The 22268-nt window shown below is 45.8% G+C and overlaps 1 protein-coding gene across 5 annotated transcripts in view; it reads left to right on the top strand.

Annotated features, from left to right (window-relative positions):
* The window catches only part of ABCC5 (ATP binding cassette subfamily C member 5), a 96064-nt gene that overhangs the window by 61942 nt on the left and 11854 nt on the right, over nucleotides 1–22268 (top strand). For all 5 annotated transcript variants that reach the window (XM_032171742.2, XM_058426489.1, XM_058426487.1 and 2 more), the window contains 9 exons: nucleotides 581–765; nucleotides 1829–1975; nucleotides 2262–2391; nucleotides 3703–3856; nucleotides 3947–4075; nucleotides 6323–6509; nucleotides 7894–7983; nucleotides 10945–11134; nucleotides 15768–15927. In XM_032171742.2, the coding sequence (XP_032027633.1) occupies nucleotides 581–765; nucleotides 1829–1975; nucleotides 2262–2391; nucleotides 3703–3856; nucleotides 3947–4075; nucleotides 6323–6509; nucleotides 7894–7983; nucleotides 10945–11134; nucleotides 15768–15927 (1372 nt within the window). The remainder of the gene's footprint in view (nucleotides 1–580; nucleotides 766–1828; nucleotides 1976–2261; nucleotides 2392–3702; nucleotides 3857–3946; nucleotides 4076–6322; nucleotides 6510–7893; nucleotides 7984–10944; nucleotides 11135–15767; nucleotides 15928–22268) is intronic.

Here is a 22268-nt window from a genome sequence, read left to right as displayed (position 1 = left end):
ACTCTTTAAGTGCACATCTGTTCCAGCTGTGCCGAATCACTGTGGTGGTGTGTTTTGCTACCCCTGTGCCTGTGCTTATGTTGTTTTCTCTGCCTGCTATCTCTCCTTTCCCTACCCGGTCATCTGTGGCTTACCTTTTGAGAAGCAATACAGAAAGTCTTACCTGAAACATGCCTGCCAACCACCACACACCTAAGCCAAATAGGTCAAGTATACCTCCCAGGGGTTCCCATGCTGCCCTGTGTATAGCTCTATCATCACATTGAGCACATTTTACTGTAATTATGTGATTATTGATCTGCCTGTCCTACCAGTCTGTGGTAGGCTCCTCAGCCAGGTCCCTAGGGGTGGGGACCTGGTCTTCATCCTCTTTGCCGCTCCTGGGCTTCATCCTGGGCCTGGTTCGTGGTAGGTGCTCAGTAAATGTTAAATAGATGAATGAATGCTTCTGACAAAGAGGAAATCTAATCTAGAGCCCTGTGAAGCTGCAGGCTCTCCGATTCTGCTGCTCTGCAGGTGACTTAGTTTTGTGGAAATAGTTCTTCCCTTCTGAGTCCATGTTTCTTTTTTCCTTACCTAGGGCAGCTCGTGCAGCTGGAAGAGAAAGGGCAGGGTTCAGTGCCCTGGTCAGTATATGGTGTCTACATCCAGGCTGCTGGGGGCCCCTTGGCATTCCTGGTTATTATGGCCCTTTTCATGCTGAATGTAGGCAGCACCGCCTTCAGCACCTGGTGGTTGAGTTACTGGATCAAGCAAGGAAGCGGGGTAAGGTTACTCATAAATGGGAAAGTTCTGTATCTAAGAATGTGGCTGTTTCTCCCTATTCCCTGGCTCTTCTTAGGGAAACTGTTCTAGTTTTCTCTTAAAAGAAGCCGTGAAGAGAGATTTTTCCAGGATGAAAAGATAAGTCCCTAATGTAGCCTCACCAGAGAGAAAAAAACCCTGACCAACCCTCAGGGCAATAGGGCATGTCAGTAGGACACCTGCAGGCTATCTGCTCTCATGCATTATATATTAGTCCATTTTTGCACTGCTATAAAGGAATACCCAAGACTGGGTACTTGATAAAGGAAAGAGGGTTAATTGACTCACAGTTCCACATAACTGGGGAGGCCCCAGGGAACTTATAATCATGGTGGAAGGCAAAGGAGAAGGAGGCACCTTCTTCACAAGGTGGCAGAAGAGAGAGAAGAGAGCGTGTGTGGGAAGACATGTCAAACACTTCTAAAACCGTCAGATCTCATGAGAACTCACTGTCACGACGAGAAAAGCATGGGAGAATCCACCCCACGATCTAGTCACCTCCCACCGGGTCCCTTCCTCACCACCTGGGAATTACAATTCAAGATGAGCTTTGGGTGGGGGCACAAAGCCAAACCATATCACATTAGAACAGAGAAAAAGAGGGCTAGGTGTGGTGGCTCATGCCTGTAATCCCAGCACTTTGGGAGGCTGAGGCAGGCGGATCACTTGGGGCTAGGAGTTCGAGACCAGCATGGCCAAAACCCCGTCTGTACTAAAAATACAAAAATTAGCTGGGCATGGTGGTGCACACCTGTAATCCCAGGTTCTTGGGAGGCTGAGGCATGAGAATTGCTTGAACTCAGGAGGCAGAGGGTGCAGTGAGCCATGATTGCGCCACTGCACTCCAGCCTGGGTGACAGAGTGAGACACTGTCTCAAAAAAAAAAAGAGGTGGACAAAGCCATGATCAGGTCCCAGGGTCATTATCCTGTACCCTGCCCTGCCCTTGAGCTGAGAATGGCGCTGAGCAGGGGCTCTTGGCAGTCTTTAGGAGTCTTGCCTCATAGAACTTTGGCTCCAAACAGAACACCACTGTGACTCGAGGGAACGAGACCTCGGTGAGTGACAGCATGAAGGACAATCCTCATATGCAGTACTACGCCAGCATCTACGCCCTCTCCATGGCAGTCATGCTGATCCTGAAAGCCATTCGAGGAGTTGTCTTTGTCAAGGTATGCAGTGGTGGGTGGTCTCTGCCCTCCTCCCTGGTGACCTGTGGTCAGGCTTTGGTGTGGCGTCTCTCAGTTCATGCTGAGTAGGGGAGCTCCCTTAAGCAGAATGGCCCTGGCTGAGATGACTCATATTCCGTTAGCCTCCACCTTTTCTCACTTGCCACCCGTCCCTCCTGACCCCTCACACCTCCCCACTTTGGGAGTGGATGTGCTGCGGAGCAGTTCTCTGGACAAGTAGGAACGGGGCTGTCCCTGGGCCCTGACCACTCTGTGCTCTGCTCCTCAGGGCACACTGCGAGCTTCCTCCCGGCTGCATGACGAGCTTTTCCGAAGGATCCTTCGAAGCCCTATGAAGTTTTTTGACACGACCCCCACAGGGAGGATTCTCAACAGGTTTTCCAAAGACATGGATGAAGGTATTTCTCACTGAGCCTTTTTTTAATACTCCGGAGTTCACTATGCTTCCAACCTTCTAGATGATTCTCCAAATGTGCAGATCTGTCTGTCTGTAGATCCTGAGAGCACAGTGGCTGCTGGTGTTTTCACCAGGAGCATTGCAACTGCATTTTCTGTCTTGTTTGACCTGGAAACAAATTCAATGAATTGAGTTAGCAGAAAGGCTTTGAACAGAGGCCTCTGAGATTCTGAAACACACACAGATTTTAAAGCAATGCATTGGTTTCTGGATGCCTACAACCTGGCAGGTTTTCTGGCTGTTGTATGGGCTGTGCCTGCACCAGAACTGAAATACTGTACCCCCACAGTTCAGAGTAACAGTAAAGCCCCTGACATTGACAGGGGGCTTCCTGTGTAGCAAGCAGCATGCTCAGTGTTTTATGCATGTTACCTGAATCCCCGCAGCGGCCCTGTCAGGCGGGTGTTGTTTCACTCCTTGAATAATGAGAAAGCTGCTATCTGGAAAGGTCAAGGAACTGGCCCAAGATCTACAGCTACTGAGTAACCAAGCTGGAAATTGAATCCAGATCTTTTTGACCCCAAAGCTAATGTTTTTAATTGCTGCACTGTAGCTGCCTTCATAGAAGGAGTTTGTTTCAGGCATTGATAGGCCATTGTAAACCCATGGCCAGAGGTAACAAGAAATCAGAACTATCCCTGATACTCGAACTGACGCATGACATGTTCCCATTTCTGCTAAACACACACGCATGTGCTCACACATGAATGGAAAAAAGAAAAAAAGTAAATAGTAGCAACATGTCTGGGTTTTGCATGAAACTACTTTAGCCAAAAGAAAAAAGGGGGTGGGGTGGAGAGACAGCCAAAAAGAGATGAAAGTTGGTAACTGTTGAAGGGTCTGTGCTCTTCCTTTAACTTTTGTGTATAAAAATTTTGCAAGACAAAAAATGTCTTAAATGTTAACAGCAGTTTGTTGGTATTGGTAAGAATATAGTTTTTGTTTTCTTCTTCACATATTTATTTTCCAAATATTTTAAAATAAGCATATGTTACTTTATAAAGGGGGAAAATGTTTAAAGCAGTGGGGCAGGAAGGGAACCAAGAAAAGGGAGTAGAGTAAGAGGATTTTCTTGAGACAAAAAAAAAAAATCAGAGCTTCCAGGTTTCTAAATTTTTCTTTGATCAGACTGTTTAAAGACAACATCACAAACTTCAGATAGAGATTTTATGGAACCTCTTTTTGTTTTTTTCAATTTTCAGTTCCATTTTTCCAAACTGTCTGACACTTGCTCCTTTACTGGTTTCCGCAGTTGATGTGCGGCTGCCGTTCCAGGCCGAGATGTTCATCCAGAACGTTATCCTGGTGTTCTTCTGCGTGGGAATGATCGCAGGAGTCTTCCCGTGGTTCCTTGTGGCAGTGGGGCCCCTCGTCATCCTCTTTTCAGTCCTGCACATTGTCTCCAGGTAAATAGGAAGCGTTCATGTCTGCTGGGGCCGTGGAGAAGCCTGAGTTGCTAGGCAGCTGCTGTGACACGGAGCTCATTCTCTCTCCAGGGTCCTGATTCGGGAGCTGAAGCGTCTGGACAATATCACGCAGTCACCTTTCCTCTCCCACATCACGTCCAGCATACAGGGCCTTGCCACCATCCACGCCTACAATAAAGGGCAGGAGTTCCTGCACAGGTTTGTCCTGATGGGGGCTAGAGGCCTCAAAGGGGAGTCAGCATCCCAGCATTTGATACTTCTCTGGGAGGCTCTTCAAGGCCAGAGATGGGGATTATAAAGCTCATTACCAAGGGTATTCATGATTTAATGGAATAATCTCTGATTAAAATCCAATTGCTTGGCGGGACTCCTTTCTGAGCAAGTGAGAAAACAAAAATACAGATTTGGGCCACATGCGGCGTCACGTGCCTATAGTCACAGCTACTCAGGAGGCTGAGGCTGGAGGATGGCTTGAGCCCAGGTGTTCAAGTCCAGCCTGGGCGATATAGTGGACCCCATCTTAAAACCAAATACAAGGAACAAACACCACAGATTAGGAGTCTATTGGCCTTGGTCCTGAAAAGCTATATTTCATAGAGTTTTGCTTTTTCCTTTAAGTAGTAAAAGGTAGTCATGACATTTGAGTAGATTTTATTTAAGCATCGAGTATTGTTTATTTGTGAAACTTATGTACATTATCATTGTGGAGCTTTGTATTAATAAGAGATTGGAACTAACTTAAATGTTCTTCAATATACGACAGGTTGAATAAGCTATGGTATATCCATAGAGTAGTACTATGTGGCCCTTAAAAAGAATGAGGTAGCTCTATAGGTACTGATAGGGAATGATCTCCAGCATATATCAGTGAAAGAGCAGGGTACAGATGTGTATATTAATATATTGTATGCTACCTTTGAGTATGTGTTTTTATGTATAACATTTAGAATATCAGGCTGGGTACAGTGGCTCCCGCCTGTAATCCCAGCACTTTGGGAGGCCGAGGTGGGCGGATCGCCTGAGGTCGGGAGTTCGAGACCAGCCTGGCCAACATGGTGGAACCTTGTCTCTACTAAAAATACAAAAAAATTAACCAGACGTGGTGGCAGGCGCCTGTAATCCAGCTACTCGGGAGGCTGAGGCAGGAGAATCACTTGAACCCAGGAGACAAAGGTTTCAGTGAGGCCAGACCACGCTGTTGCACTCCAACCTGGGCGACAAGAGCGAGACTCCTTCTCAAAAAAAAATAAAAATAAAAATTTAAAATATCTCTGAAAGGATTAAAAAAAAAACCTGTTAGTTGCCACTGGAAGGGAGAACTGGGTAGCTGGAAGATGGGAAGGAGACAGACTTGACCTTTCATGGTAAACCTTTTGTAACTTTTAAATTTTCTATTCTGTATATATGTTGCCTATTGCAAAAGTTGGGTAATTATTTTTAGAGAGAAAATTTAGAATAGAAAGTTTAGAAAAAATTATTTTCAAAATGTTAAATGACTCAGAAAAATAATTCCTAAACTTTAAGCGGAAAGGAGAGTGAAATGTACTAAATACGTACATGTGTATATACCTACACACAGTAAATGTCAGTGCATTGAAAAAAACTGTTGGGAGGAAATGCAGCGGAATATCAACTCTGGTTTTAACAGGGTGATGAGATTACTGGAATTTTACATTTTCCTATTTTTATTGCATTTTCTAAATTTTCTCTAAAGATTACATATTTTATTGGAAAGAGGAAAAGTGATTTTTCAAAGCAAAGCACATCTGTGCAGCAAAACTTCCTGCTCTGGAGTTCTAGTTGTACATGGTGCACTGAGCCTTCAGAGGGATCTGATCTGCTCCCTGGGACCCCTACTGATGGCCGTGCCATGCTCCTTCAGTAGCAGTAAACATTGCCTGAGTCCCTTTTGCTGTGGTTTAGCTCGCTTCTCCTGGTGCTTGGCTCCATAGCTGGGGAACAAGTGCCATTCTGCATGGTGGCGGTGTGTGCACACACTTACGGTGTTCCCATATTCACTCTGAGTTTCTTTTCCCTCGCCTTGAACCATTTCTGCTGTTGGCGTTTGTAACCTTTCTTTTTTTCAGAAAATGCCCTCTGAGCTAAGATATTTTTCTGAAGTTTAACACAAGCCTCTTTATTCAGTCTCTTTTCCCATGCTTACTCTGTGCTGAGGTAGATGTTTTCCCTAACTTCTTTAATAGGATTTTTTTTTGTTTTTAAAGAGTAACTAAGATTAGAAAAACTTAATGTCCTCCTATGCATGCGGCCTAGAATACCTCCAGAATTCCTAGAATACCCTCCTGGAGTTTCCAGGGCATTCTCTCAGTTAGAAACAGGAAGTATTTAAACACGTGCCCTCCATCATGTGATTCACTGAAGCTTTGACCATGCGCAGGGTTGTGTGGTACTTTCTTTGCCCATTAGGTGTTGTCTTTCTCACAGGTACCAGGAGCTGCTGGATGACAACCAAGCTCCTTTTTTCTTGTTTACGTGTGCGATGCGGTGGCTGGCTGTGCGGCTGGACCTCATCAGCATCGCCCTCATCACCACCACGGGGCTGATGATCGTTCTCATGCACGGGCAGATTCCCCCAGCCTATGCGGGTCTCGCCATCTCTTATGCTGTCCAGGTCAGTCTCTGGGATAGGAGCGTCATCTTTGCTTGTTTGAGTCCTTCCTGTGCGGACGTAAAAGAGGGATGATTGTGGGGGGCTCCACCCCGAGCCATTATTTCTGGACCCCTAGAGTTGCTCATGGTCTGATTTGACCGTAACAATCTGGATTTGACTGGGGCAGGTAGGGATAAGAGAGAGGTAAGTGTGGAATCCAGGAATAAAGGAATTGAACTCTGTTGCATGTGTGTAATAAGTAGATGCTATTTTCTTCAAAAAGAAATATGATCTTGAAAATAGTTTCTTAATTGTGGGTTTCTGTGTTCACTACCATTTCATCTCTGGCCTGTTTTTAGTCTTCTAAGAAATGTTATAGACTCAATATGCTTCTTACGTGCATTTTCTTTTCAGAGCCCTGATTTTCCCAATACCGTTATATACATAAACCCTTCTGGCCCCTAGGGATGATTGAGGGTCTTCAAATAGCTCAGAGAATAGTTGAGAACTTGAGCACTGACTAGATATTTTAAGATGTTGAGTGATTATTATTACCCTCTAAAATAATGGTATTGGAATTATGTTTTTAAGGAGGCTGTATTTTAGAGAGGTACAAGCTGAAATAATTTGGATGAGATAAGCTCTCTGTGATTTGCTTCCAAATAGTATGGGGGGTGGGGGTAGGAATGGAAGGAAATACAAATGAAACAATATTGACTGTAAGTTGATCATTTTTACAGTAGAGTTTTGGTACCTGGGAGTTCATTATACTACTCTTTCTACTCTTGTGTGTTTGACATTTTTCTGTATCGAAAAGATAAAAATAAATAAGTAGTAAAAGGAACCCCAGAGATATATGTCTTCACAGATACCCCAAGATGTCCAGCCACATTTTGCAATTTAGTTGACAATTGGTTGGGGAAGACAATGCATTATACAGACTGTTTTTAGACTCCCCAGTCTGTGGAGCACAGGGGCTCCAGACTCACTCATTTCCCAGCATTATATATCTGATTTGACTTTCCTGGAAGCATTCTTACTAGTTGCTCATAGGTTGATATCTCCATTTGTTGTGACTCCCACAAACAGGCTCAGATACAAGTAGGAAGTCCAGAAGTGAATCAGTTGCAGATATGTGTTATTGGAAATGTAAAGATGAATAGAAAGGCTTTGGGTACAAGAAAGTGGTTCCAGCAGTGCCATAATACTGCCCGCATTCACTGAGCATTGCAGTTGATGCGGTAACAGGTATGTCTTAAAAGCTAAGAGAATGACTAGGTCCCTAAGACCAGCTGCTGCGTGTGCTCAGTTCTTAGTGGTCCGCTAGATGAAGGAAGTTCTCCAGCATTGGCCTGGCATGTGTTGATAATGAATTATCTCTTTGATTGCTGTTTTCCATTATCAGTTAACGGGGCTGTTCCAGTTTACGGTCAGACTGGCATCTGAGACAGAAGCTCGATTCACCTCAGTGGAGAGGATCAATCACTACATTAAGGTCAGACTGCTGTAGGCCTTTTACCGTGATCTGACTCCTCTTGGAGTCAGTTTACCCTTTGCTGCCTCAGCTGGGTGTACAAGGAGGAGGCTTGTGTTCTCTGCCTATCTAATCCCACAGAATCTCCAGCAATCTCTCCACCATGCTTGGAATGGGAAAGAGATTACCTTAAGAGTTTCTAAGTATATTTGTAAATTATGTCGAGTTGAGAACTTCATTGGCTAATTTCCAGAATGTTCAGAATCTTGTCAGTTCAGCCTAACTGACTAATGGAGCATTTTCCTTACACTGTTTAAAACCATGTATTGTTTTAATTCTTACTATAGTCTAGTTGTTCTTAATCAGGGATGGCCATCAGGACCCCCTACTGAGCTTTTGGCAGGACAAACGTGGCCTCATCTCTGGATTCTGTTGCAGTGGATTGGGGTGGGACCCAGGCTTCTATAGTTTGAAAAGCTCCATAGCTAATTCTAAACTGCTCTCCCAGCTTACAAACAAGTAAATTTAATTGATACTGAGAGTATCCAGCTCTACCCACCTTTCCCCAGGAACCCCTTCCATCTCGCCGTGGGTGGCAGGCATCTTGCTGCTGTCCTAACTGGAACTCTTAAAGCAATTTCCTACAGGGATGTCTTAATCCATTTCACACTGCTGTAAAGAACTACCTGAGACTGGGTAATTTATGAAGAAAAGAGGTTTAAGTCACTCACAGTTCCGCAGGCTTAACAGGAAGCATGGCTGGAAGGCCTCAGGAAACTTACAATCATAGCGAAAGGTGAAGGGGAAGCAAGCACATCTTCCCATGATAGAGCAGGAGAGAGAGAGAAGGGGGAAGTGCCACACACTTTCAAACAACCAGATCTCCTGAGAACTCACTGTCACAGGAACAGCAAGGGGGAAGTCCACCCCCCTGATTCAGTCATCTGCCACCAGGCCTCTCCCCTGACACATGGGGATTATTATACAATTTGAGATGAGATTTGGGTGGGAACACAGAGCTAAACCATATCAGGGGTTGTCCAATCATTTGGCTTCCCAGGGCCACATTGGAAGAAGAATTGTCTCGGGCCACACATAAAATAATGCCAACGATAGCTGATGAGCTTAAAAAAAAAAAAGATTGCAAAAAAAAGTCTCATAATGTGTTAAGAAAGTTTACGAATTTGTGTTGGGCCACATTCAAAGCTGTCCTGGGCTGCATGTGGCCCAAGGGCCGCAGATTGGACAAATTTGCTTATAAAGAAGCAGCATCGTGAGTAGTTAGATTCTCAAATTGAACTCAATTCTTAAGAATTCTCTATTTTATTGAACTGCTGTGAGACTTTACAAGCATCTGTGTCATTGTTTGTATGTGAAGAGTATATTCTGAGTTCCCCACACTTGACTTTGAAACATAGTTTTGAAAAGTTAACTTTTTTCTTTTTTTCCTATATTTTTTATTTTTTATTTTTATTTTTGAGAGAGAGGGTCTTATTGTCACCCGGGCTTGAGTGCAGTGGCGTGAATATGGCTCAGTCTGGCCTCGACCTCCCAGGCTCAAGTGATCCTCCCACCTCAGCCCCCCAAGTAACTGGGACTACAGGCATGCGCCACTAGGCCCAGCTCATTTTTGTATTTTTTGTAGAGATGGGCTTCGCCATGTTGCCCAGGCTGGTCTCAAACTCCTGGGCTCAAGCGATCTGCCTCTGCCTCCACCTCCCAAAATGCTGGGATTATAGACAGGAGCCATAGTGTCCGGCCTGAAAAATTACTCTTTCAGTTGGGAACTGAGTGTATGTAAACTGGATTTTCTAATAGAGATGTGCTTCACTGATTTGTTTTGACAGTGAGCCTCATTAGTGGTAGAATATTTCTTAAGCTTACAAATGAATAACTTTCTTATTCTCAGAAAGGATGGCAGATGGCTGCCCAGTGTATCTAATAATAGCTCTTCTTTAATGTTTAGAAGTTAGCCGCTTTGCACACTGTCCTGGTATGTAGATGACCCGTGTGTGTACATATGTGCAGTGTTTGAGTTAATGTTATGGTTGGTGAGAGCCTTATGCTGGAGAGGTTAGGATTACAGTCAATGGTGGTACAAAGTGGACCCTGCTGAAACTGGTCACATTTCAAGGGCCTGCCCTCCCACTCACTGTCCCAACACAGAGTCCTTCCAGCTTGGAGTTTTAGACTTTAGGCTTAACCCCCGAGAGTGCTACAGTCTTTGGCCCTAACTTCCCCCATAAGGCTATATACTCCATGGCCAATTGCCAGAGAGTTTTTAAAAGATCACGAGATATGATTGTTGATGACAAAAATTACCCAAGCAGTTATATCACAGCATTTTGAGCTGGAGCAGATTCTCAAGATCATCTAATCCAGTCTGCACAATTTGCAGATAAGAAACTAAGATGCAGAAGAAGTGGTGATCTGTCCAGGTCACACAGTGGCAAAATTAGAGTCTGTGTCTCCTGGATTGACCAAGACATGCCAGAATGCCAGGATCTAATTAGATATTCAGTAAATATTAGTTTTCTTCCTTTGGATTTAAGCCAATGGTTATCAAATGGTAGAATCCTATCTCAAAGAATTTCAGTAAAAACTGCTGTGGTGGATGGGTGGAAGGCCTCATGTCTGCCCGTGTTGGTTTTCCTTTGGCCCCCAAGGCAGCTTTGTGTAATAGTTCCTTGAGACAAAAGGTAGTCTGAACACCACTTCCCTCCCCAGGCTGCTGCTAGTAGCCATGACACTTAGTAGCCATTGTGCTCTGTCTCTGTCTAGTTTAGTGATGATAAGCATTTACTTCCAAGGTAGCAGGGAAGCATTTGCTTCCAGGTAGCATTTGCTTCCTAGCAAGGTGACAGGGTGGCAGCTACCTCTGTGTGGCTACTATGGTTGTCCTGGTTTTATTTCTCCGTGACAAAGCCTGCAGCTCCCCAAGAATCTGTGGTCAGTCTGAACTGGCCACCCTTGTCTCCCCAGACTCTCTCCTTGGAAGCACCTGCCAGAATTAAGAACAAGGCTCCCTCCCCTGACTGGCCCCAGGAGGGAGAGGTGACCTTCGAGAATGCAGAGATGAGGTACCGAGAAAACCTCCCTCTCGTCCTAAAGAAAGTATCCTTCACGATCAAACCCAAAGAGAAGATTGGCATTGTGGGGCGGACAGGATCAGGTAAGGATGTGCAAAGCCTTCTTTGAATCCATTGGAACGTAGCAGTTTATGAAATATCACTTTCATCCCTTTAAACCAGATCCTTGTTTGTTTGATAAGCAATTAGTGTCTCAGCCCCCTACTGAAACCAATTTTCTAGGTTTATTGTTGACCCTGCTTTGATGATATTGAGTGCTTTTCCCAGTCATAAATGTGCACATTCTCAATGCAGAATACTGGGGCACACAGCCAAGTACGAAAGAGGAGCAGCACCCACAACTCTGCTACCCAGAGAGAAGCACTGCTAACGTTTTGGTAGCTATCTTGTTAGGCTTCCTCTAGTAATATGTAGGTTTACAAAAACGAGGTCATTGACACATGCTGTTTCATGGCCTTCTTTTAAAACTATCAGTAGGCTAGGCGCAGTGGCTCATGCCTGTAATCCCAGCACTTTGGGAGGGCGAGGCGGGTGGATCACCTGAGGAGTTCAACACCAGCCAGAACAACATGGTGAAACCCCATCTCTACTAAAAGTCCAAAATTAGCCAGGTGTGGTGGCGCATGCCTGTAATCCCAGCTACTTGGGAGGCTGAGGCAGGAGAATGGCGTGAACCCGGGAGGCGGAGGTTGCAGTGAGCCGAGATCACGCCACTACACTCCAACCTGGGTGACAGAGCAAGACTCTGTCTCAAAAAAAAGAAAAGAAATGTGTAACTATAGATCCTTTAGATTTCAAAGGTCAGGACTTGAGTAATTTACTTCTTTTTTTTTGAGACAAAGTCTCGCTCTGTCGTCAGGCTGTAGTGCAGTGGCGCGATCTCAGCTCACTGTAACCTCCACCTCCCAGGTTCAGGCGATTCTCCTGCCTCAGCCTCTCACGTAGCTGGGACTACAGGGGTGCCAGCTAATTTTTTTGTATTTTTAGTAGAGACAGGGTTTCACCATGTTGACCAGGATGGTCTCGATGTCCTGACCTCATGATCCACCCGCCTCAGCCTCCGAAAGTGCTGGGATTACAGGTGTGAGCCATCGCACCCGGTCTCTTTTTTCTCACTTTCGTTCCTAAATAGCATTCCAAGGGCTGAGCTTGTCTTCTTTTACTGTCCTTTTTATCCTTGTATAAGAGGTATCTTTGATTCAGTTTTCATTAGCTTTCTAGGCTCCATGCTTCTTTGGCATCAAAACTCTTCTAGCTTTTTTCCTTGCCATAAAAAAAAAAAACAACTTTTATCTTTTCTGGCCAATTTATTTTAAATAACTTTCTAAGGAAGAAAAAGAAAAAGCCATTTCCTGCTTTCTGTTTGAGGGAATTACTTCATGTCAAAACAAGACATTGCTCCAGGTCTTTCATGCTGGAAGGGAATCTTTAGCCAAGCAGGGTGACTGTCCTCAAGCCTTTTTACTGTTCTCTCCCTTGAGCCCCTCTGCTGCATTGGTCCCCAGGGGTACACGGCTCCTCTGAAAGCTGACTGATGTCCCTTGTTATGATTTCCCTTTAACACAGGTAAGATAGGCCAAAACAGGCACCACAACTTCACTAAACAATAGTTAGTGACAGAAGAGAAACAAGAAAAAGAACATAGTGGGCGCAGTGGCTCACGCCTGTAATCCCAGCACTCTGGGAGGCTGAAGTGGGTGGATCACCTGAGGTCAGGAGTTCAAGACCAGCCTGGCCAACATGGTGAAACCCCATCTCTACTAAAAATAAAAAAGTTAGCCGGGCGTGGTGGTGGATGCCTGTAATTCCAGCTACTCGGGAGGCTGAAGCAGGAGAATCTCTTGAACCCGGGAGGCGGAGGTTGCAGTGAGCTGAGATTGCGCCATTGCCTTCCAGCCTGAGCAACAAGAGCGAAACTCTGTCTCAAAAATAATAATAATAATAACCTGATTTACACTCTGGTTCTAATAGAGCTTCTTCCAAGTTTCACGGGTAACTTGGAAACTCTCCTGTGGTCATGTCAGTCAAGGACACCATCTTGAGGACTTCACTGCCTTTCTTACCAGCACATTCCATCAGTGCAAAGGTAGTCAGATTCAGAGGACTCTAAAGTCTTCCAGTCCAGGTGGTCCAAACCTAGGCACCTTTTGTTAAAGTGGAACAACTTGACCCCTTGTTTCAGGCACCATTCCTTCCTTAGCTTAGATCTTAAAGCCCTGCCCCAGCCCAGAGGGAATGTCTCCTCCCCTCCTATCTGCGAAAGGGGCCAGTAACTGAGTCCCCCAACCCTGAACAGAGTCATTCATTTCTTTTTTTTTTTTTTGAGGCAGAGTCTCGCTCTGTCACCCAGGCTAGAGTACAGTGGTGCGATCTCGGCTCTGGAGTAGCTGGGATTACAGGCGCATGCCACCATGCCCAGCTAATTTTTTTTTTGTATTTTTTAGTAGAGACAGGGTTTTGCCATGTTTGCCAGGCTGGTCTCAAACTCCTGGCCTCGAGTAATCCACCCACCTTGGCCTCCCAAAGTGCTAGGATTACAGGTGTGAACCGCTGCGCCCACCAGCCTGGAGTCACTCATTTCTAGGAGGAGAACTATCCTGCTAGATGGACCAGGTTTCCTAACTCGTTTCTGGTCGAAGGATGTGAGGATTGTTGCATTAGGAAGATGGGTCCTAATACACTCTCCTAACACAGCTTTTTCCAAGTTTCCTGGGCGTTACTTCTTCCAAGTTTTATGGGTGTTTTTCAGGTTCCCATTAGGCTGTGTAGACAGAGGTATGCCCAGGGGGTAGATCCTGACAGTGGGGTTGTGACTGTAGACGCTGGGGCAAGGCAGGCTGTTTGCGCCCTCCATGAGTGCTAAAGAGACAGCATCATGGTGATCTTGATGAGGCCCTCACAAGAGGTGTTTCATGACATGGTGGCAAGAGAAAGGTAGGAGGGTCAAGAACCAGGCGTTCAGCCAAGGAAAAGTGATTCAACAGCTAAAACACTGTAGTTCTAAATCTAAACCATGGGACCAAGTTGCAGAAAGGTAGACAGGACTATGGCAAACTTCTTTTCTTTTTGGCTCTGTAGAGAGAGGACCTTTTAAATGTTTATATCCTTTGACACAGTAATTTCAGTTCTAAGATTCTTTCCCAAGGAAATCGTCTGAGGTGGCAGTAAAGTTTCAGCACTAAGATAATAGGACATAACGTTATTATAAGTTTTACATAAACTAAATGTTGACCTTAGAGGGCTGGCTGAACAAGAATACGTGCACATGATGGAATGCAACCACTAAAATTTTATCTTGAAAATTTTTTTAAAAGATGATTGACTGTTATACAATGCTTTTGTTTTGTTTTGTTTGAAACAGAGTCTCGTTCTGTCGCCCAGGCTGGAGTGCAATGATGCGATCTTGGCTCACTGCAACCTCCGCCTCCCAGGTTCAAGTGATTCTTCTGCCTTAGCTTCCCGAGTACCTGGGATTACAGGCACGTGCCACCTTGCCCGGCTAATTTTTGTATTTATAGTAGAGATGGGGTTTCACCATGTTGGCCAGGTTGGTCTCGAACTCCTGACCTCAGGTGATCTGCCCGCCTCAGCCTCCCAAAGTGCTGGGATCACAGGCGTGAACCACCGTGCCTGGCCAATGCAGTGTTAAGTGAAAAAAGCAATTACAATATTGCATTTCTGATATGATCTCAACTCTGAGGAAAGACTGAAAGGAAGTGTGCCCAAAATGATAGAAGTGAGATTATGGGAGATTGATGATGTTACTCGTATTACTTATGTAAACTTGTCAAATGAAGATTTGGTTAACCTGCTGATTGCTGTAATAATACTGATCCCCCAAACCTGCTTCTCTGCCATAGTTTCCTATCACAGTAGGAACATTGACAACTACTTATTGAGTTGAGGCAAAACCTCCTTCCCATATGTGTTTATTTATCCCTGGAACTTCTTCCATTCCCCAGCTGCTGCCATGGCAACAGGAGGCCTTGTCTTAGTCTCTCTCTCAGCCCTAATAAGGGGGTAGGGAGAAAAAAGACATCTTGTCCTCTGGTTTGCCCCTCAACTGCTTGCTATAAGATCTCTGTTCTCCTAACTTTGCCTAAGAAGCATTCGGCTCTGTGCACCTGTTCCTTAGGTGACCAGGAGGCATTTTTCCATTTTACTCTCATGAAAATGGAATGGTCGGCCAGGCGCGGTGGCTCATGCCTGTAATCCCAGCACTTTGGGAGGCCAAGGCAGGCAGATCACGAGGTCAGGAGTTTGAGACCAACCTGGCTGATATGGTGAAACCCCCTCTCTACTAAAAATACAAAAATTATCTGGGCGTGGTGGCGCACGCCTGTAGTCCCAGCTACTTGAGAGGCTGAGGCAGAAGAATCACTTGAACCCGGGAGGTGAAGGTTGCAGTGAGCCAAGATCACACCACTGCACTCCAGCCTAAGCAACAGAGTGAGACTCCGTTTCAAAAAAAATGAAAATGGAATGGTCCCTTCCCTTCCTTCTCAGGCTGAAGCTGTGTAATTTGAAGGTGTCTGCCTGGTATCTCAGGAAAGTTAATTGCATTTTCTATCATTTTATACATTATCTCAGTTAATCAGTTGAAATAACAACTGAATAGAAATAGAAAAATAGTTGGCATTGCCCTGAGGCTAAACCAGCATTGGCCTCACAGACTTTGCTAACAGCTCCTCTCTCGCATGTCTTCTGACTCATCAGGGAAGTCCTCCCTGGGGATGGCCCTCTTCCGTCTGGTGGAGTTATCTGGAGGCTGCATCAAGATTGATGGAGTGAGAATCAGTGATATTGGCCTTGCCGACCTCCGAAGCAAACTCTCTATCATTCCTCAAGAGCCGGTGCTGTTCAGTGGCACTGTCAGGTGAGCACCTGCATGCCTCATGCCTCACTTAGAGGCCAGATGGGCATGTGGGACCACACGATGCTAGCACCGCCCCCTGGGACCATGAGCTCGCCATCTCTAGTCTGGTGCTTTTCCCACTGCACCATGTGCTTGCTGGTACAGAAGGGAGAGGCAGCACCACTCACAACGCCACTTGGTTGACTGAAGGGTGCAGGGAGGCCTGCAGCACAGCGCTGAAGAGGCCAGAGAGGTCTGGGCCCAGAGCTCTGCTCTGTGACTTCGGACAAGTTATTTAACCACTCCTGTGCCTGTTTCCTCACCCATAAGATGGGGATGCTTTAAAGACCTGTTGCTGTGAAGGTTGAATAAGTTCACGTAAATTATATAAGCACAGGGCCTGGCAAATGGGAAGCGTTTGGCAAATGGTGGCTGCTGTCATCAGCCTCATCGACATCATCCTCATCTGCCCCCCACTCCATTCTGTCATCTCTCCTAGGTGCGCTGAAAGTTGCAGTTTTTTGTTTTGTTTGTTTGACACGGAGTCTCACTCTGTCACCCAGGCTGAAGTGCAGTGGCACGATCTTGGCTCACGGCAACCTCTGCCTCCTGGGTTCAAGTGATTCTCCTGCCACAGCCTCCCGAATAGCGGGCATTACAGGTGCCCTCCCCCAGGCCCAGCTAATTTTTGTATTTTTAGTAGAGATGAGGTTTCACCATGTTGGCCAGGCTGGTCTTGAATGCCTGACCTCAAGTGATCCACCCGCCTTGGCCTCCCAAGGTGCTGGGATTACAGGCGCGAGCCACTGCACCTGGCCAAAATTTCCAGTTCCAATGGTGGCTATCAGGCATTATTACTACTCATGTTATTTCATTTTCTAGTATCTTCCCCTACCTTTGATACTCTGGAATTATGTTGCTTTTTGAAATCTGCCGGGATGCCAGAGATAAAATCCTTCTTCTTGACCTATTAAAACAGACCAAGGAGAAAGCATCACGTTATCTTTCCTAAGCTTACCTGATCCTACCTTTAGCCTTAAGCTTCGGCCTCCTGAAAACAGTGGATTTCCATCATTTGTGTCCCTGTCTATTAAAAAATCATTCTGGCCCGGCGCGGTGGCTCACGCCTGTAATCCCAGCACTTTGGGAGGCCAGGGCGGGCAGATCACGAGGTCAGGAGATCGAGACCATCCTGGCTAACATGGTGAAACCCCATCTGTACTAAAAAATACAAAAAATTAGCTGGGCGTGGTGGCGGGCACCTGTAGTCCCAGCTACTTGGGAGGCTGAGGCAGGAGAATGGCGTGAACCCGGAAGGCAGAGCTTGCAGTGAGCCGAGATTGCGCCACTGCACTCTAGCCAGGGTGACAGAGCGAGACGCTATCTCAAAAAAAAAAAAAAAAAAAAAAATCATTCTAAAAGTAATTTTTAGCAGTTTTCAGAAAAATTGGTACCAACCTAATTTCAAATAATCATAGGCAGTGTTGAGACTTGTTTTAAAACTATCCCCTCCACCTTTGGAAATGGCATTTGAACTCAAGGAACTTTGGTAGATATCTTAGTCTGCTCAGTCTGCTGTATATAACAACATACCATAGACTGGGTGGCTTAAATAACAGAAATGTATTTCTCTCAGTTCTGGAGGCTGAGAAGGCCGGGATGGGTGTCTGCTGAGGGCCCTCTTCCTGGTTTGCAGATGGCTGTTTTGTTCTGTCCTCACGTGGCCTTTCCTCAGTGGGTGCCTGTGGTGCGTGCCTGTGGTGTGTGCCCGCGGAAAGGAGAGCTCTTGTGTCTCCTCTTCTTGAGGCCCCAACCTCATGATCTCATCTAAACCTAATCCCCTCCTTACGGCCCCACCTCCAAATACCATCACACTGGGGTCAGTGTTTCAGCAGTTTAATTCTAGGGGCACACAAACCTGTAGTCCATACCAGTAAATCAGCAGAATTCTCACCTGTGTTTGTGTAGAGTCAACACCCTAGAGTATGTTTATTTTGGTATTTCTGTAATTGAATCTGGACAGCATGCACTGTATCTGTGGTTGATAATAAACCATTCTCTTTGGGTATTGAGGTAATATGGTCAGACAAGCAATATCAGAAGAAAATTAGAATTGGCCGGGCGTGGTGGCTCATGCCTGTAAAGCCAGCACTTTGGGAGGGCTAGGTGGGCAGATCACCTGAGGTAAGGAGTTCAAGACCAGCCTGGCCAACATGGCGAAACCCTGTCTCTACTAAATTAGCCAGGTGTGGTGGCCCATGCCTGTGGTCCCAGCTAATCCAGAGGCTGAGGCAAGAGAATCACTTGAACCTGGGAGGCGGAGGTGGCAGTAAGCTGAGATCGTCCCACTGCACTCCAGCCCAGGTGACAGAGCGAGACTCTGTCTCAAAAGAAAATTAGAATTTATTGAAGATGAAAGCCTAAAAATAGGCCGAGTGCGGTAGCTCACACCTGTAATCCCAGCACTTTGGGATGCTGAGGCGGGTGGATCACGAGGTCAGGAGCACCAGACCAGCCTGGCCAATATGCTGAAACCCCGTCTCTACTAAAAATACAAAAATTAGCCAGTCGTGGTGGCACACACCTGTAGTCCCAGCTACACGGGAGGCTGAGGCAGGAGAATCGCTGGAACCTGGGAGGCGGAGGTTACAGTGAGCCAAGATCATGCCACTGCACTCCAGCCTGGACAACAGAGCGAGACTCCATCTCAAAAAAAGAAGCCATTGCTTGGCCAGGCGTGGTGGCTCATGCCTGTAATCCCAGCACTTTGGGAGGCCGAGGAGGGAGGATCACCTGAGGTCAGGAGTTTGAGACCAGCCTGACCAACATGAAGAACCCCCTCTCTACTAAAAATACAAAATTAGCCAGGCATGGTGTTGCATGCCTGTAATCCCAGCTACTTGGGAGGCTGAGACAGGAGAATCACTTGAACCCAGGAGGCGGAGGTTGTGGTAAGCCAAGATCGTGCCATTGCCCTCTAGCCTGGGTAACAAGAGTGAAACTCCATCTCTAAATAAATAAATAAATAAGGAAAATGTTGCCAAATTGGCTCTTCCCATAAATCTCCCTATTTTTAGATGCCACAGGAACACCTTGAAAAAAAAATTGGCCTTACAATATTTGGCTTTGGCCATAAAACTATTTTTTTTAATCATCATTTGGAAGAGAATTAAGAAATAAAGCATGTTAAACTTGAGATTTCTTTTGAAACTGCTGCCACCAAGAAGCCTCAGTTTTAATTTAATAATTTTACAGCATTTCATTTGAGTTTGTGAACTGGAGGCTTCTAGAGTTAGTGGTTAACAGTTGACCATGAGGCCAGGCGTGGTGGCTCATGCCTATAATCCCAGTACTTTGGGAGGCCGAGGCGGGAGGATCACTTGAGCTCAGGAGTTCAAGACCACCCTGGGCAACATAGTGAGACCTCTTCTCTGCTTTTTTAAATTATGTAAAATGTTAAAAGAAAAAGAATTGACCATGGGCGCGTGCAGCTGGTATGGGTAGAACATCATGGACCTGTAGCTTTAGTGGAATTGGAACCATTTGTCTCCAGGGAAAGAAATGTTGGCTGCTTTGTGGCTAGCTCAGTAGTTGGTGCACTGCTGTTCTGAGTTTGTAGCTGCTGAGCTTAGAGTGCAGCTCAGGAAGTCAGCTGTGCAAAGTGAGAAAATCATTTCAGTTAAATTTTCTGCCAGCTCTAATTTTGGCTTTTTAGTCTGTAGTAGACACTGAGGAAAAATTAAATGCCAGACTTGTCCTTTATCCCCTAAGGTTTCCTTTTATCCTCTCAGGTTTCTTACGGATCCCAGAGAATGTTCAGCTCTTGGTGTTCTTTTGTTTTTAAGACAGAGTCTCCCTCTGTCGTCCAGGCTGGAGTTTCAGCTGACTGCAACCTCTGCCTCCTGGGTTCAAGTGATTTGCGTGCCTCAGCCTCATGAGTCGCTGGGAACAGAGGCGCGGGCCACCATGCCCAGCTAATTTTTGTATTTTTAGTAGAGACGGGGTTTCACCATGTTGGCCAGGCTGGTCTCGAACTCCTGACCTCAGGTGATCCGCCCGCCTCGGCCTCCCAAAATGCTGGGATTACAGGCGTGAGCTACCATGCCTAGCCGGTATTCTTTTGCTTTTCTTAGAAGATAGAAAGCCTATGATGAGTTTCCCAAGGCAAAGGCAGGATAGATGAGCTGTTTCCTCAGCTGCCTTCTAGAGACTCTGAATCTGGAAACCGCGCCTCCACCACCATTAGCCAGTATTGAGGGTGGGTACCTCTTCCTGAGATACCTGCAAACAAAACTTGAAAGGAACTCTTAGAGGAAAAGCAAGGTAAAACCAAAATCAAACCACCAAAACTCAGAAAGTCACAAGATATAAATTTCTGAGTTGTTCTGCGTACAAATATAATCTAAATCATAGGCCAGATAATTTGGGACCACACCCCTTCCTAAATTAGCCAGAATGTCGATGCATTCTAGTACCTACATCTCCACCCTCCCTTATCTGCCTGTGTGGGCTTGAGCTCTCCAGCCTGTGTTTTTGCAGCTCTCTATTGTTTTGCCCTCATGATTGGCTCCAAGAAGAGAGGCCCCTTTTCATCCAAGCCTTAAAACACTTTTGCTGGCCTCTGGCTCATGGCCCTAGCTTTCCCCACCTTCTCCCAGAGCTCCCTGTGCTTCCTGGACCCAGGAAGGCCAGCCCTGGCCTCTGTCCTATCCCCCGCAGCTGGAGTGTTTTTCATCCTGAGGACTGTCTGGAGCCTGCCTAAGCTGACGGTGAGCTGTCCCCAGCTGTCACTCTGGTCTGTCTCTTGAGTCTTGGTCCCCTATAAGTGATGGGTACCTTGTCTACCCAGAGCACTTCTGCCTGGTGCCCATTCATTAGCAAGAAACAGTGTTCTAATTTCTTCTTCTTCAGGTGCCCTCTCCTTTTGATCTGCTCATTAAATCTTTTTTTTTTTTTTGAGACAGAGTCTCGCTTTGTCACCCAGGTTGGAGTGCAGTGACATGATCTCTGTTCACTGCAGCCTCCACCTCCTAGGTTCAAGCAGTTCTCCTGCCTCAGCTTCCCCAGTAGCTGGGATTACAGGCATCCACCACCATGCCCGGCTAATTTCTGTATTTTTAAAGAGATGGGGTTTCACATAGTTGGCCAGGCTGGTCGCGAACTCCTGACCTCAGGTGATCTACCCACCTTGGCCTCTCAAATTGCTGGGATTACAGCTATGAGCCACCGTGCCCCGCCTGTCATAACCATCTTAATTGTATTTAACAAATGCTCAAAACTTCATGAGACAGACACCATTGTTATGCACATTTTATTTTACCAAATAGTGAGGTTTCACTATGTTGCCCAGGCTAGTCTTAAACTCCTGAGCTCAAGAGATTCTCCCACCTCTGCCTCCCAAAGTGCTGGAATTATAGGCGTGAGACACCACCCTTGGCCATTATGCCTGTTTTATATAGATGATGAAACTGAAATCCAGAGAGTGAGAGTAATTTGCCCAAAGACACACAGCTAAAAGTGGCAGAGCTAGGATTTGAACCCAGGCTGGCCGGCTGGCTCTACTCACTACACTCACTGCGTTTCCTCCTGAAGCGTGTGTCACGACCCCACTGTTAACCACGACCTTGATATTCCATCTCTCCAAAAAAACAGTTAGACGTGCCTCTTTGTGGATCTTGACCTTTAGTTACATTTCTTTTCCCAGCATCTTCAAAGTCTCATCTGTCTTCCTCGTCTCAAAAACGAAGAAAGAAAGTCACACAATCTATGCCGTTCTCTCTAGTCTTTTTTCATTTGCTCTACTTTTTCCTCTTAACTTTTTTCACCTAATCTGACTCTTAACAACTAAAAGCCAAAATCAGTCCGTATTTCTGCATACCTCAAAATAAGATTTCCTTTAGCTTCCTGATAGAAGAAGGTATGTGAGTCCCAAAATCTCCTGCTCTGAAGACCGAGGCTGCTATGAAGCACCCAGCACAGATGACAGGGCAGCATGGTTTACTGCAGTGTTTTTTACTATACCGAGGGTGAATTGCTGTGTTGTCTCACACTTTGGGAGATATTCTTGGCTTCATTTACAGTGGTCAATGTTGACTATTGCTAAAAATAAAATATGAAGAACCGAAGATGAAAATGTACTTTTGGCAAGATCAGGGCTCCAGGGGTTCTGATTGTTAAAAATAACTGCCCTCATGTTCAGACACTTTTCTATCCAATCACTTAACCGAATCCTTTTGATTAAGTGGATGCATAACTTTGCTTTCATTTCTGTCTGTGGGTCAGACCCAGGACCGTCTGGCTTCTCTAATGAGGGGAGATATTTTTCCATTCCTGACTGAGCTCCCTGTTGAGGTTGGTCTGGT

This window comes from Hylobates moloch, unplaced genomic scaffold (assembly GCF_009828535.3).
Source record: "Hylobates moloch isolate HMO894 unplaced genomic scaffold, HMol_V3 SCAFFOLD_13, whole genome shotgun sequence".
NCBI classification, from domain to species: Eukaryota; Metazoa; Chordata; class Mammalia; order Primates; family Hylobatidae; genus Hylobates; species Hylobates moloch.
The sequence above is the reverse complement of the archived record's forward strand: the minus strand, read 5'-3'. Positions and strand labels throughout refer to the sequence as shown.